General features: G+C 37.9%; 1 protein-coding gene across 1 annotated transcript in view; it reads right to left on the bottom strand.

The window, feature by feature from the left end:
- LOC101582244 (cytochrome b5 type B) overlaps positions 1-17,121 on the bottom strand; it is a 37,485-nt gene that overhangs the window by 7,659 nt on the left and 12,705 nt on the right. The window contains exons 2-3 of the mRNA XM_004625823.2: positions 8,269-8,397; positions 7,737-7,766 (exon numbers count right to left, since the gene is read on the bottom strand). Of these exons, the coding sequence (XP_004625880.1) occupies positions 7,737-7,766; positions 8,269-8,397 (159 nt within the window). The remainder of the gene's footprint in view (positions 1-7,736; positions 7,767-8,268; positions 8,398-17,121) is intronic.

Here is a 17,121-nt window from a genome sequence, read left to right on the forward strand (position 1 = left end):
CTGAGCCAAATCTTCAACCTGTTTCTGGACTTTTAATTTTGCAAAATTGAAAAGAAAAATGTTCTGACACATAATCTTTCTTCACCTCCACTCTTCCTCTATTCACAATTCTCCAATCCTTATTTCCATGCCAGAGCACTGTGCTGAATCTCATGGATACTTAAGTGAAATTCTTACAGCTTACAGTTGGCTTCAGCTTATGTCTATGAATGTTTAGGCATACCTGGTTGGTTATATTCACATCCAGATTTTAATGCTGAAAGTAAATTATGACACTATGATTTTCGTTATGAGAACGGGTTAAATCCAAAGCTCTAGCATCAGCTCTATCAGGTAATTAATATGCAATCTTCTTAATTCTCTAATGACTTTGGAATACACTTAAAAATAACAAAATTCCTATGTCTTCTATGACTTTAGCTCAAAACTAAAGAAATCAACTATTTAAATAAAATTCATTCAGGGCTGGGTGTGGCGGCACACGCCTGTAATCCCAGCACTTGGGAGGCTGTAAACAGGAAGATCACCATGAGTCTGATCTGTGTAGTGAGACCCTGTAGACCCTGTACTAAATAAAGATAAAATAAAATAAATAAATTCATGCCTAAAATTCAAGGTTAAGGTTTTAATTTCTTCAAGAATTTACTTATAGGCTGGGTGTGGTAGCACACTTGGGAGGCTGAGGCAGGTGGATTGCTGTAAATTGAGGCCTGCCTGCGCTAAAAAGTGGCTGAAGGCCAGCCTGAACTATATAATGAGACCCTATCTCCAAAAGACTATATATAATATATGAGTGATGGGCTTTATAGAGTAAAAGAAAATATTACCTGAGAAATTTAAGTAACTCATAACTAAAATTATGTCTAATATTGTCCAGCTCAGTGCTAAATCAGCTTCCCCACTTGTAAAATGAAAGGCTCAGATCAGATGAACTTACACGCTAATATCATATTATTTCAACAAAATTTTCTGAGCCAAGGACATTTGTCAGCCCTATAAGAAAAGCACTCTTTGAAAAGGTAGAGAAGAAACATCATTGTTGTGTGCCTACAGAGATTGAAGCAGCACTACTACATGTAGATTTTTCTCTTTTCACAAGTTTTACAAAGTATTTCCCCAGATATTCTTCCAAAAGGCAGTGCACCATAAAGTAGTGACCCAATCTAAGAGGATGAAAAGAATGATGAATGTCCTATCTGGCAATCCCATGGGAAGGAATTTTGGGGTCAGTGGAGAAGGATTTCACTATGAATCCTGTTTCTGAGGAAACACAAGAGGAGTGCACATACACACTAATGGAATGTGTTGTGTGAAGACTGTCATCAGGACACACATTAAGAAAGAATAAGCTAGGTCCAGGGAGATAGCTCAGAAGAATTAGCACCTGCCTGGCAAGTGCAGGGTCCTGAGTTCAATCTCTAGTACCACAAAAAAAAGAAAGAATGAGCTAAAATTACGATCATTGGGGGCCTGGCCCTAGCTCAGTCCTTTAAGTGGCTGCTTCCACAAAGCTGTCAGCCTCAGGTTGCTGGAGTTCGAACCTCACAACTCTCCCGCTGGCCAAAAGTGCCCTGAAGCCATTTGAGGAAAAAAAAAAAAAATCCTTAAAATTACGATCATGATGTAAAAAACATAGAGAAAAGGCATTATATTATACCTTCAGCTTATAGTAGTTTATATTTAGGCTTTCAAAAGCTTAAGTTATATGGCATGCACAATGAGCCTCTGTTTTAATTCCTAAATTAGATGTTTGTGGTTCCAAGAGGATTCCAAATATTTAAAATCAGAGGAAGTAGATTTTAAGCCAGAGGTCACCTTCAGCAAATTTAATATAGTTTAATGTAAGTATCTGGGTGGTCTGGTGCCGTTTCTGCAGTTTTTATTTAGAACACGTTGGTATCTTTTTAGTCAGTAACTTAAGAAAAACAACTTGAAAACTTTTGGCTTCAAACACTACTGGTAAGAAACTTTTTACTCATAATATCCTGAACTTTACATGAGTTACTATTATATGAATCTTAGTGTTTGGTGCATCTAATAAGTTTGAGGACTAAAGTACATAACTTCAACATTTTATTTATTTATTTATTTATTTTGCAGAACCAGGGATTGAACTCAGGCCCTTGTGCTTGCCAGGGAAGCGCTTATTCCACTGAGCCATCTCCCCGACCCCAACTTCAACATTTTATAGTCCCAACTCTTATCTGTGGTATGGATCCTGGGGACAGTCTCCTTATAAAGCCCTACTGCAAAAAACAAAACAAAAAACCCTCTACTGCACTAAAATGTAGAAGTTGCTGCAAAGCATTTATTTCTAGATGAAAATACAGCTTAACAATTATTCCCTCTCAAGGAATGTAAGCTAAGTGTTAGCCTGATTAGGTAAAAAATATTTCCCAGTAGATGAGGTAAAATTTAAAAATAAAAAAGGCTCCTAAAATGTGGTGGTACATACCTGTCATCCCAGTATTCGCCTGACTAAAATAGGAGGACTGCTGCGAGTTTGAGGCCAGCCAGCGCTACACAGTGAGTTTAAGGACACCCTGAACTACCTATCAAGACCCTGTCTCAAAATCCCAGAGGCAAAAAAAAAATTTCTATGACTCATTGTGGTAAGATATATCTCTAAAGAAAATAATTAAGATACAGAATGATTTAAGTGAAAAAATTTATTATAATACTGGAAGGATGATTTGAAAAAGATGCTATCTTGCTCTTCTGATCCCCTTTGCAAAACTCCCCATCATTTCTAGTTTCCCAAGGTGTTAATCCTTGATATCACAAGGAAAAATATTTTATTTTTCAATGATTTTGCTGTGACATTCTATACTTCTTTCCAAAAAATCATGTTACAAAACACAAATGTCAGAAAAACAAGAAACAGTGAAACAATTAGACAAAAGTCTTCGGTTAAACAGCAATTAGTACTCCTCTAAAGGGGAATTGCATCCTTTAATAAATTAGGTAGTAGGTACAACAGGAATATTAAAGAACTCTTACAAGAATAAATGTCTAGGGGCTGGAGAGATGGCTCAGTGGTCTAAAGCACCTACTTAGAACAAACTTAGCAAAGCACAGGGACCGCAGTTCAATCCCCCAGCGCCACATGCCAGCCAGCCCCGCCCCCTGGTGAGCTGAGCTGGCCACACACACACACACACACACACACACATAAATAAAATTTTTTTTAAAAAGAGAATAAATGTCTAGTTTAATGTAACTGCTATGGTTTGGATAATGATTTGACTTTCCCTTGAAAGTTCATTTGTTGGGAGCTTAGTTCTAGTATGGCAACATTAATACTGCTAATACTTGGGATGGCAAGATAGCTCAGCAGACTAAGCACCTACTTAGGCAAGCACAGGGAAAGGGGTTGGATCTCTGGCACCACATGCTGCCCCTGAGCATGCTGAGTGGGCAACAGAGTCCGGGTGTGGTGACGCATGCCTATAATCCCAGCACTGAGGAGGCTGAAAACAGGAGGATCACTGTAAGTCCAAGCTACATAGTGAGACCCTGTACCAAATACATATAAAGAAAAAAAAAACTTCTAATATTTAGAACTATTTCACTTTTTCAACCATGTCATGCATTAATTTTCTTTTTTTTAAATGGCAAAACAGTCAAGTTATTGGTCTATTTGCTGGCAGGAGACTTTACTAGTAGATTAGTTGAGCTAATACCTAGATAACACAGCAGCTGCTGAGAAATGGTCCCCACCTTCTCCATCAGGTTAAGATGTGTATGTACTTTCCCTACTGAACTGGTGGCCAAGTGATAAAACAGTCAACCAAGAAGTAAATGCATAATCAAAAAGGCAATCCACACACTAAAAATGCCGGGCTGTCTGTTGCAGAATAAGGAAGAAAGTACACACTTAAGTAACACTTGGTCTGTTTCTAAGAAGTTTCCATAACCAAAAGTAGACCTAAAACTGTTAAGTCAAATATGAATAGAAGACAGACTGCTCTCAGCATAGGGATTAGTCCAGCACAGAAGTGGGGGACTAATGATTTTCAATTCTAGTTAAATATCCTTAACTGATACAGGTAAGAAAGACATCTACTGTCAGAGCTATAAATCTCTAAGCTTTTTAAATTCTAGGTTATAGTATTTCAGGGCCTTCAACTCATATATTATCAATTTAACAATAAAATAATGGTAACCATTGATTGTTATAAAGTAATATAAAAGGTAGTTTCATTTTTTTTTCTTTTTGTTTGTCTTTTTGAGACAGGGTTTTACTATGCAGTTCAGGCTGGCCTCGAACTCATAGTGGGTCCACTTGCCTCAGCTTCCTGGGTGCTGGGATTACAGGGGCGTGCCAACATAGCCAGTGGCTTCTAAAAGAACTGGGAAAAGATTTTGATTTATACTCTGGAATAGCAACACTTTGGATGTTATCTTGGGGTGAGATTCAGAGATAAGGGATATAAAGGTAAGAAGCAAAGAAACAGACGAAGGAGACTAGCAACTAAAATTCTCCCTTAAGGGCCGGTCAAACAGCTCAGTGGACTAAAGCGCCTCCTTAGGCAGAGCACAGAGACCAGGGTTCGATCCCCAGTGTGCCCTGCTGTGCCGGCCCTGCCCTGGGGTGTGCTGAGGCAGCGATTGAGACTGGGTGTGGTGGCACACACTTGTAATACCAGCACTTGGGAGGCTGAAAACAGGAGAATCACTATGAGTCTGATCTAGGTAGTGAGACCCTGTAGACCCTGTACTAAATATATTTAAAAAAAAAAAAAAAGAAAAAGAAAAGTCTCCCTTAAGGCTGAAGTCTCCTTTTAATTAGATTTAGGGGGGAAAAATCATTTCTTTATAGTTTCAGACACCATAAACTAAGATAAAGACAAATAATTAATGAAATGAACTTCACTTCCACAGCTTGATGGTGAATGTTTAAGCTGGAGACAAAAAAAATGAATAAAATGGACACTTATAGCCTATACCTGCAAGTGTCTATTAATGTGTTTGCTTATTTATCAAGAGATAAATCTGAGGGATCAAAAACTCTCTCCTGGAATTAAAGTTACATTGGAATATACTTCTTTTTGTTTTTGCACTGGGGATCAAACTCAGGATCTTGCACTTGCCAGACAGGTGCTTATGCCACTGAGCTATCTCCCCAGCCCCTGGAATATACTTCTATATCCTGAAAATGTACCAAAAGGCTGCTTGTCTGAGGTAGAATGACTAGAAACACAGCAGCCAGATGCTATTTCAAGAGGGCAGGTTACTTGCATACAAGTGATATGAGGGAAACAGAGCAGTGAAAATACTATGTTTAGTCACCCTTTAGCCCCAGCAGAGGCTACTCTACATTTGGAGATGATCTTGGTGAGCTGAAATGAGTTCTTTCTCTGTAATTCTTAAAAAAAATCCAAGGTACAAAAGTTTTAATTCAGCTGGGAAATCTCTTAATTAATTTTTTAGCCTATAGAAGACAGGTAAGTTCTTCCCACAGAAGAGAATTAAATTTTACTAAGTTTGCAAATGAAAAGAAGGGGCATATCATTTAGCAAAAGCTTGGCCCTTGGGAACCTACTTATCACCCGGATTATTTAATATGAAAGTGCAGCTGGAAGCACACACCTGTAATCTCAGCACTTAGGAGACAAGACAGGAGGATTGACAGAAGTGCAAGGCCAACCTGAACTACATAGTGAGACCCTGTCTCAAGACAAAAATAAAAAGACAGACAAAAATACAAACGCTCAATTGCTACCTCTAGAGATGCCACGGAAGACCAGGAAATGTAGATTTTCTGTTCATTCCAAGCAATTCTGACTTAGGTGGCATAAGAAACAAAACTGGAGAAACAGTGAGCTCTATTCCTCAGAGAGCTCTAGCTACCTATTAGATTACCAAGAAAAACAGCAACGAAAAGCAATTCACAGACTTCCAGATACTGTAATTGCAAACAGATTTTCTTTTACTGTTTTAACATAAAGCTGCTCTCATGATTGCTGTGCATAAATGGGGTTGTGGCTCTTAGACATAAGATATATCTCTTGGAAAAATGGGAATATCCCTTGATCAAATTTGATCACTAACAGTGGTATGTTGGGCACATGTTCGGTATACTAATCAAGACAACATTTGCGGGGCTGGTGAGATGGCTCAGTGGTCTAAAGCACCTACTTAAAACAAGCTTAGCAAAGCCACAGGGACCGTCCCAGTTCAATCCCCCAGCACCACATGCCAGCCAGCCCCGCCCCCTGGTGGGCTGAGCTGGCCACACACACACACACACACACACACATAAAAAAAAAAAAAAAAAAAAAGACAACATTTGGTTCAAATTTTACCTTAATATTACAAGGGAGGTTTCAAGTATGGGTAGTACATTACAAGAAGGGGAGGACAAATTAACCAGCAGTGCTTATGATGTGTTTAAAGAACCATTTTAATCCCCATTCATAAACAACTCAGGGGCCCGGGGAGATGGCTCAGTGGAATAAGCACTTGCCTGGCAAGCGCAAGGGCCTGAGTTCAATCCCCGATTCCACCAAAAAAAAAAAAAAAAAAAAAAAAAACAAAAAAAACAACAACAACTCAATAGTTAATAGTAGTAAAGTTTAGCAAGATGGAAGGGTTAATTTATACAAACACCCTGGATTGCACAGTGACAGATGGCAGACACTGGAATGAAAAAAAAAATCTCCTGTCCAGGCCAAACTGAACCTCTGTGTCAAGCCTGCTCAGTAATTCCAGCTCAGTGAGGAACAGGAAGTAAGAACCTATGAGGAAGAGAGGTTATATGCTGTCTATCCTATTCTAGGCAGAATCTAGATTGTTGTCTTTTAAAATCAGTGATAGCTATTTAAAATTGTTAAGAGAATAAGTAAGATGGAGCCACCCAGCTTGTTGGAGGCAGCCAAGGCTTTCATATTTTCCTAGTATATAATGCAGATATGTTAAGTTTTTCAAATATACTGCAATACTATAGCCAGGCATGGTGGTGCAGTCCTGATCCCAGCACTAGGAAGGCTGAGGCACGAGGATCGCTGCAAATTAGAGACCAGCCCAGGCTACAAAATGAGCTCAAGACAGACCTAGACAGAGACAGACAGACAGAGACACAGACAGACAGACAGAGCCAGAGCCAGAGCCAGAGCCAGAGCCAGAGCCAGAGCGAGAGAGAGAGAGAGAGAGAGAGAGAGAGAGAGCGAGAGAGAGAGCAAGCAAACCCCAAATACTCCCATATTTAATCTTTTGTTTTTGCGGTATCATTGAGTTACTGGGAAGGGTGTGAGCCTATCTGAGCTTGCAAAATAAAGTAAGTTTGAAAAAGGAGGAAAGGTCTCTGTTCTTCTAAAGAAGACAACATATAAGAAAGAACTAACTGTCCAAATCTTTTTTATATAGAAGCAATTATTAGCACCTGTTCCCATAATGTAAGAGTAAGATACTGTTCTATAACTGAACCCATAAACTAATTTCTTTCAAAAACCATACAGAAAATATAGCTTTAGATTTTCAATTAAAAAAAAGAAAGCATATAGAAGTATTAACAAAATGTTTCCTACTGTCCAAGACTCAGCTATTCTTTTTTCTGAGAGGTACTGAGTCCAAATTCCTGAAAAACAGGATTTTTGCTTGGGGAAAAAGTAAATACTTTTAAACTTTTTAACTTCTCTTGCTAAGATAATTGTTTAACAAAACAATTCTCCTTGAGTAAACAAGTAAACATATATAATATTTTAAACACACAAGAAAAACTGATGACTTCTTACCTTGCTACCACCTTGAGGTTTCAGGTCATTCTGCGAAAAGAGAAACAGTATTGTAAGACATGTTAAGACATATCCAAACAAACTCTTGCTATGTGCTAATTTCTACTGTTGGAACCTGAGACTATAACTTTAGCAGTGAATTCTTGGGAAACTTCAGGGTCTGCACATGAGAACTGACCTCCTGCCTCCTGCCCTCACCATACCAGGGTCTCCTCCTATGTATGAAGGAATTAAAAGTCCATAGTACCACCTTTGGCATGGGACTTCCAAGAACTAGCAAATCACTGTTTTAGGTAAAGATGTTATTTGCTGCCATACAAAGATCAATCAATCAATAAAATTAACCCAAAATCAATCCCCTTAGCTTTTCAAAGACACCTGTTTTACTGTAAGGCTAGATGATATGTAGAGAAAATTCAGCCTGATGACTGGGTTGAATGACTGGGTTCTACTTTAATCATTCTTTTATCATTCTGTGGCTATTCACTAGTTTTCTTCACGTAAGTGCTCCTCACTTTTTGACAGTTCTTACCGGATGGAGATCACCGATGTAGTACTGCTTTAGCATTTCTCTGGCGTCAGAGGAATGGCCTACATCTTCAAAGCTTTCACTTGCATCTATACCAGCTTGTTCCAGCAGAACCTCTTCTCCACCAGGATGCTACAAAGAAGAGGTATTTATTGAACCAGAGCTTCTCTGAAAAGCAAAACAATGTGTATTGCCTCCTATCCCTTTCCTTCCTATCTCCTTTTACAGGGATTAATAGAAATTGACATTATATGCCACCTGCAAGGGTACAATGTGAAAAATACAGCAAAATTTCTATAATATTCCAGCTAAGTCAAGCACAGTGGCACACATCTGTGATCAGCAATCTGGTGGTTGAGGCAGGAGGACAAGTTTGAGTCTAGCTTGAACAACTTAGTGACTCGGTGAGATCCTGCCTCAAAATACAAAGAATAAAATAAATAAAAAGGGCAAGGGTATAGCTCAATCTGAAGGCTCTAGGTTCAATTCCCAGTACTACACACACACACACACACACACACACACACATACACAAAAAGTCAAACACAACATTACCCTATGATCCAGCAATATTACTAAGTGTATAGTCCAGAGAAATTAAAACACATATCCAGAGGACTACCCGCTCAGGTCTCCCCTCCTGTCCCTCTCTCAGACTAGAGCTTTCTTTTCCCCAATAAATATATTTTGCTAAAAAAAAAAAATCCACATAAAAACTTGTATATGAATGTTCATGATAGCATTATTCATAATATCCCCAAAGCAGAAACAGCCCAAATGTGTATCAACTAGTAGAAAAGTATAATATATTCATTCAAAGGAACTTTTGGGTAGTAAAACAATGAAGTAGTGATACATCCTAAAACAAAGATGTCTAAAAACACTGAAAGAAGTCACAAAAGATCACACATTACATATTTAATTTACCAAAATGTCCAGAATCTACAGAGAGATTATTCATTGCCTAAAGCTGAGGTCACTGAAGGAAATGGGGAACATGGCTAATGGGTACATGTTTCTTTTTGGTGTCATTAAAAGTCCTGGGACGTTGGGTGTAGCAGAGCAAACCTATAATCCAAGTTATTCAAGAGGCTGAAGGAGGAGGATTACAAATTTCAGGACAAATTAGCAATGACAATGACCTTGTCATTAATAATAGTAATAAATAAAAACTAAGGATGTAGCTCGTGGTAGAGTACTTGCCTAGCAATGTGAAGTCCTGGTTTTATCCCCAACACCACAAACAAAATAAAATGTTTAAACTTGGTAGATGTAGCCAGACATGGCATAGCATACCTGTAATCAGGAGGCTGAGGCAGGAGGGTCACAAGTTTGAGGCCAGCCTAGACTACATAATGAGACCCTGACTCAAAAAAACAAACAAAAAAATTGGCCAACCACCAAAAAAAAAAGTAAGCTATGATGGCTGTACCACCTCCTGACTATACTTAAAGGCTGAGCATGGTAGCACATGACTGTAATCCCAGCACTGGGGAGGCAGGGGCAGGAAGATTTTGTGAGTCTGAGTCTAACCTGGACTATATAGCAAGACCCTGACAAAAAAAAAAAAAAGTATCAAAGGTTCCTTAAATTATTTAAAAGAAAGACATTGTTAACAATTCAAAAGCAGACAGGTATGGTGGTACATTTGCAATCCCAGCACTCGGGAGCCTGAGGCAGGAGGATTGCTGCAAGTTTGAGGCTAGCCAGGGCTACACAGTGAGTTGAAGGCAGCCTGAACTGCATAGGGAGACCCTGTCTCAAAAATACAAAAAAAAAATAAAAATAAAAATAAAAATAAATCCGAGAGCACAACTACCCTTATTTAACTAAATATTTTTCAAATGTTAATCCTTCAAGCTAGAAAGTCCTTTATTAAAGAAGACTCTGCATTAGATTTCACCTACTTCACTACCCAATTATTTTTAAAAAACCTCGACTACCTCAAAACCTTGAAAATTAACATTGTAACAATATTGGATTTTTTCCAATTGGACAACACTGCACCCATTCATCAGACTATAATCCTGGGAGTGTCAGGAAATGCCTCTCCTTCCCATTTGACACTATTGGCCAACAACAGGTTCTGGCGGCCTAAACTTCTTAGCAGCGTAAAGCTTATACTAATAACTGTGAAACATATTTATACTCTTTCATCAAATTAAGAAAAAGTATTTAACTGAAACACAAAACCAAAATTAGTAAGGAATATAGATATACTAAGAATTCAGGCCAAATTTCTAACTACTCAATCACTGAAAACACAAGCCAGGAAAGGTAGTGTGGAATAAGCAACAACACTCTAGAGGCCAGAAATGACTGATAAACTACAGCCATTTGGTTTTAGTTGTACTATACAAGCAACTAAAACCTACTAAAGACATAACTAAACTACCCAAACCAAAGTCCTGCCAAGAATACTGGAAAAGAAAGTTAATAAGCATAAGAGAGTACAAAGGGCTGATCGGGTAGCTCTGTGGTAGTGTTACCTACTGCGTGTGAGGCCCTGGCTGCTGCGGATCAGGGAAAGGGCAGGCAGAAAGAGGGAGAGAATGGATGAGCTACGATAAATTCAGAACAACCAGTGTTCATAGTAACAGTCTTAAATCAAGAAGACATTTACTTGTAGTATATTCTATATAATCTGGAGGCTTTTTTCATTTTTTTTCTTGTACTAAAATACATGTAAAATTTACTATTTACTATGGTTTGATTGTATCCCCTCTAAAATTCAGATAATAAAATTTAATGGCTAGCATGGCAGTACGAAGTGTGTGTTATCCCCATAATTTATTAAAGAATATATTTTTTCCTCTACTAATTTAATTTTTCTTTTTTGAGTTCCAGGGATCAGACCTAGGACCTTGCACAGGCTACAAAAGAATGGCACCACAGGGCTACACCCTAAACCTGCATTAATTTTAAATGCATCTTTATAGATTAAATTCCCATGCATAAGTATTTTTTTAACTCTGATTTGGTTCCAGTGACCCATTTAATAATTTTTTGCTTGAATAATTATCTGGCAGAGATTTCCACAGTTCTGCCGACTAGTGGACAGCACCCCTTGCCCAAATCCATTACTATTTCAGTCCTTTGACAGTTGTTCTGAAATCTGAGAGAATTTTTTTAAAGTTTCAGGTAGCTATTTTAGTATATGGAAAGGCCCCACCCCATGTCTACTGAGTCACAACAGCCCAAAGGGGGAATTCTTTGCACTTTCTTTTTCTTTTTCTCTCTTTACTTTCTGAACACCTTCATCATACACATACATAAAATTTTCTCCAGTCCATGGCTTGTCTTTTCTTTTTCTTACCAATGTCTTTTGAACAACATTAAGTTCTTAATATTGATTAATCAATTCCATCTTTTTTTCTTTTATGGTTATCGCTTTTGCTATTTTTCCTAATAAATCTTCTGCCTTGGGGTTGCAAACATTTTTTAATTTTCCTAGAAGCTCTATATTTTCACTTTCATATTTATGTCTATGATTGATTTTGCAATTTTTTTTGCTTATAACAGGTAGAAATAAAAGTTCTTTTTTTCTTTTCAGTAGCAAACTGATATCCAGTTGTTCTAGCATGACTTATTAAAAAGGCTGCCCTGGGCTGGAGAGACAGTTCAGAGGCTTAAGCTCCTGCCTGGCAAACTTAAGGACCTGGATTTGACTGCCAGGGCTGCATGCCATGCTGGCCCCGGTTCACAGTGCCAGGCCATCTGAACCCGGCATGGTGGCCCACACCTGTAATCCCAGTGCTGAGGAGGCTGAGACAGGAGGATCACTATGAATCCGAGCTGCATAGTGAGACCCTGTATTAAATTAATTAATTAATTTATTAATTAATTTTAAAAAGGCTGCACTTTAATTATCTTTTCCTCTAATCTTATGTGTGAGGGTCTATTTCTGGACTATTTCTTTTTCAAAACCATTTAGGCTATCCTAGTTCCTTTGTATTTCAGGATCAGTTTGTCAGTTCCTAGGAAAAAGGCTGCTGGGATTTTTATTTGGAGTTATGTTAAATCTAGAGACAAATTTGGGGAAAATCCACATTTTAACATTATGTCTTAAAAAAAAAAAAAAAACATTATGTCTTCCAATCGACAAATACTTTCAGTATCCATTTATTTGGGGAATTGTAACCATCTGCACAGTTTTGCTTTTTCAGCTACCCAGTCATATAATATCATTTTGAAATATAAAAACCTCACAAGTGACTTGGAGGCATGGTTAAGAGTTATAACGTGCTGCCATTCAGTATGGTGAAGAAAAGTAGTTCAAAGCGCAGATCAGCAGCAGCAGCCTCACCTAAAACCTGTCCAACATGCCTAATCCTATGTCCTACCCCAGAGCCAAAGAATCAAAACTTCTGGGACAAGAGCCCAGCAATCTGTACTTCAGGATACTGATTAACACCCCTAGCGTATTGGTAGCCACTAATGCAGAGGCTGGGAGCTTGGGAACCACTACTGCAGAAGTACAATAACTAGTAAGCAATTCAGATCTGTGTGTGGTGGCGCATACCTATAAGTCCAGCACTTGGTAGGCTGAGGCAGGACAAATGCTGAGTTGCATTCAACATTGTACTAAAAGTTCTAGCCAGAGCAATTAAACAAAATAAAGAGAAATCTAAATTTGAAAGAATAGAAAACCCTAAAGAACCCAGAAGAAAGCTACTAGAGCTCATAAAATAATTTAGCAAGGTTTCAAAGTACAAGGTGAACACACAAAAGTGAGTTGTTTATACCAGCAGTAAACAAGCTAAAAAGGAAATACAAAACTGTATTTATAGTATCATCTAAAAGGATTAAAATACTGAGTAAATTTAACTAAGGATATAGATTTGTTCACTGAAAGCTATGAAACATTGCTGAAGCAGAGCAAGGTGGTGTACACCTATAATCCCAGCACTTGAGAGACTGAGGCAAGAGGCCAGCCTTGGCTACAAGAAAAGTCAGGGCCAGCTTAAACTGCATAGTGGAACCCTGTCTCAAAAAGACAATCAATCAACCAATCAATAAAACATTGCTGAGATAAAGAACATCTAAGTAAGTGGAAAGACATTTTCTGTTCATGGATATGAAAACAACATTGTTGAGATATCAATGCTATCCAAAGTGGTCTACAGTTTCAATGAAATCCTTATCAAAATTCCAAAATATTTTATGAAAACAGAAAAGCGGACCCTCATATTCAAATAGAACTGCAAAGAACTCGAAAAACAGTCAAAATTATTTTGAAAAAGAATGAAGTTGCAGAACCCATACTTCCCCATTTCAAAATTTATTATAAAGCTACAATAATAAAAACATGTGGTGTTGGCGTAAGGATAGACATTTAAAGCAATGGAACAAAAATGAAAATCCAAAAATAAATGCATACATTTATGTCCAACTGATTATAAGCAAGGATGCCAAGTTCATTCAGTAAAGAAAAAAAAATAGTATTTTCAAGAGCGTGCTGGGGCAATTAGAAGAGTAAAGTTGGATCTCTATCCTGTTAACACAGAAAAAGAAACACTAACTCATGGGGCTAGGAATGTAACTCAGCAAACACCTGGTTAGGGAGGCAAAGCTCTAGGTTCAACCCTGAACCAATAGACAAAATCTCAAAAAGCCAAAAGACTCTCAAAATTGATTAATGAATTAAATATAACTAAGGTCATAATATTCTTTTTGTTGTTGTTTTTGAGAGTTTTACTATGCAATTATAGGTATGTGCTACCACATCCAGCCTAAGGTCATAATATTCTAGGAAGAAAATATTGGTAAATCTTCAATAACCCTGGATTTAGTAATGGAGCCTCACTTATGACACCAAAAGCATAAACAAGAAATGGACAAACTAAACTCCATCTAAATTAAAATCTTTTCTATGTGGGAGGCTCTGAGTTTGATTCCTAGTATAAGAGGGAAAAACAAGAAAGAGACTTTTAAATATCAAAGGACATCAGGAAAATAGAAGTAGGATAGGTAGTCAAGGTCAATAATCCCAGCTACTCTAGAGTGGAGTTTAGAGGACTGCAAGTTAAAGCCCACCCTGGACAATTTAATGACACCCTGTCACAAAGTATAAAATAAGTGCTTGGGGACATAATTAAGTGGCATTGTTCTCCTGGGTTTTATCTGAGGAAAGCAAAGTAAAAAGACAAACTACAGAATAAGAAAAAATATTTGTAAATCACATAACTGTTAAAAGGATTGATATACAGAATACAGGAACAACTGTACTTTAACAACAAAAAGGCAATCCAATTCAAAAATGAGCAAAGAATTTAAATAGGTATTTCAATATATATAGACGACCAGTTAACACATGAAAAGTTGTTCAACATCAGTATTCATTAGAGAAATAAAAATAAAAAACCACAATGATTATCACTTTTCAACTGGTAGGGTGGCTAAACTTTCAAAAAAGAAAAGAAAAAGTACAAAGCTAAATACAAAGAAATTGGCATCTTTAAACACAGCTGATAGCAATGTAAAATGCAACAGCTGCTATGGGAAACAAGTCAGGGGTTCCTTGAAAAGCTATCACAGAATTATTACAAGGTCAAAAAAGTGGAAACAACCCATGACTATCAATAGGTGAAATGTTAGCCTTAAGACGCAGTAAGAGGGCCAGGTGTGGTGGTCCCTGGCTGTAATCCCAGCACTTGGGAGCCTGAGGCTGGAGGACTGCTGTGACTTTGAGGCCAGCCTCAGCTGCACAGTGACATCCTATCTCAAAAAGGAATAAAAATTTGATACATGCCACAAATTTGACGAACCCAAAAGACATTATGCTAAATCACATATACAAAAAGACAAATATTATGATTGTGTTTATGAGGTATGTAGTCAAATTCACTGAGACAGAAAGTAGAATAGCAATAACTAGGGGACTGGAGGGAGGAGCTACTGTTTAATAAGAGTTGAACTTTGTAATAATGAAAAATTCTGGAGATGGATGGTAGTGATGATTGCACAAAAATGTAAATGTACTTAGTGCCACTGAATTGCATACCTAAAAATGGTTAAAAGAGTAAATCTGATGTTACATATATATTTTACCTCAGGAAAAATTTAAATAGGGGCCGAGGAGATGGCTCAGTGGAATAAGCACTTCCCTGGCAAGCACAAGGGCCTGAGTTCAAGCCCTGGTTCTGCAAAAAAAAAAAAGAAAGAAAAAAAAATTTAAATATATATGCTAAGTAAAAGAAATTAGATCCAAAAAGACAAATATGATTCCACTTATATGAGGTACCTCATATTCGAAGACCACAGTAGATTAGAGATTACCAAAAATTTGGAGAACTACTGTATAGTTATAGATTCCGTTCAGGGTAATGAAAAAGGTTCGAAAACAGATGGTTGTAATGGCTATAAAACACTGGCCAGATTTAGTATATGGTAGAGAGCAGAAGAAGCCCTGGACTTCTATTTATTTAAGTTCAGTTACAGCGGTACCTCAGCTCACAAACTTAGTTGGTTCCATGGTTCTGGGGAAGGTGGTCACCTTAGGGTTCATCACCCGATGAGAAGCTTGCCAACGAAAGCAAACTTTTGCCAAACACTTCTGTTTGCAAACCAAACTGTTCTCACCCAGAAGTGTTCATGAACCAGGATAATGCCCTACTTAGTACTATTGGAAAAAGGTCAGAAAATGTATGTTTTAATAAAGAAAAGAAAAAAAGAAGTGAGGTATGGTGAGACACAACAGTACTCCCAACTACTTGGGAAGCTCTGAATTACAAAGCGAGGTCCAGGGAGATAGCTCAGCGGTGTAAGCACCTGCCGGGCAAGTGCAAGGTCCTGAATTTGAGCCCCAGTACCAGGGAGGGAGGCAGGGGGTTATGAGTTTCCTGAATTACAGAAAAAGACTCTGTCTCAAAGCAAAATGAAAGAAAAGAAATTCAGTGATAAAATACTTGTATAGCATTCACAGGGCCAGGGTTCAATTCCCAGAACCAAAAAATAAATGAATTACTAACAGAAAATAATAACAGATTAACTTTATGCAAAGAACTGGGGACTGATGGACAGCAAGGAACACACTCCAAGAAGCTACTGCGTCCATCATCTGTACTTCCCTGAAGGTCCCTGGGCAGTGCCTTTCGGTGAGGTAAGGCCCTTCAATGTTTGGGGCCACTTCTGAGCTACTGCAGGTCATTCTGGGGCACGGACTGGTATGAGAAGAGATTCAGAGATTTAAAAAATAAAATAACACATTTCCAGGCATTTGTTTTGTTGGTTTGGAGAACTCATTTGTGTTGGTTTGTTTTGGAATCTTGTATCCTTCTCTTCTCACAACCACCTTTATTCTATGATGGGTAAAAGGATTTCAGAACTATCTAAAGTTATGTAAGCCACTTGGGGCTTCAAGTTGTTTTGAGGCTTCTTTGTGAGCCAACACAGAGCTCAAGCTTTTTGAACTGTTGTTGACAATAAAAGTTTGGATTGAGACATTTTAAGAGGACAGAGACACTGGCAGTGTGTTTGAGGAACTCTGCTGTAAATTACTCAACAATAAAGGAATAAAAGTGCATGTGCTGCTTTATAGCTCCCTAGAATTTTGAGTTACCTGTGACTTTGAAAAAGGTGATTCTATTGTGATTCAACACGGCCTGTATAACTGAAAGAGCACTGATTTCATGCAGCTGGCCTTAAGATTCTGGAGTAATTTTGGTCAGGATATTATCCACAGCTGCTCTCCTTGCCCTGTTCTGGATTAGTGACAAGTTTAAGCAAAAGCCTTCTGTCCTCACTGACCACGAAGCTAGTTGGCGAATGTTGGTGAGCTTACTAAGGTTTAAAATTCCCTCATTTTGGGTAACAGTCCTTGATTCATTTTTTTTTTTTTTTTTTTTTTTTTTTTTT

Source organism: Octodon degus, unplaced genomic scaffold, assembly GCF_000260255.1.
Source record: "Octodon degus isolate 3935 unplaced genomic scaffold, OctDeg1.0 scaffold00011, whole genome shotgun sequence".
Lineage (NCBI taxonomy): Eukaryota > Metazoa > Chordata > Mammalia > Rodentia > Octodontidae > Octodon > Octodon degus.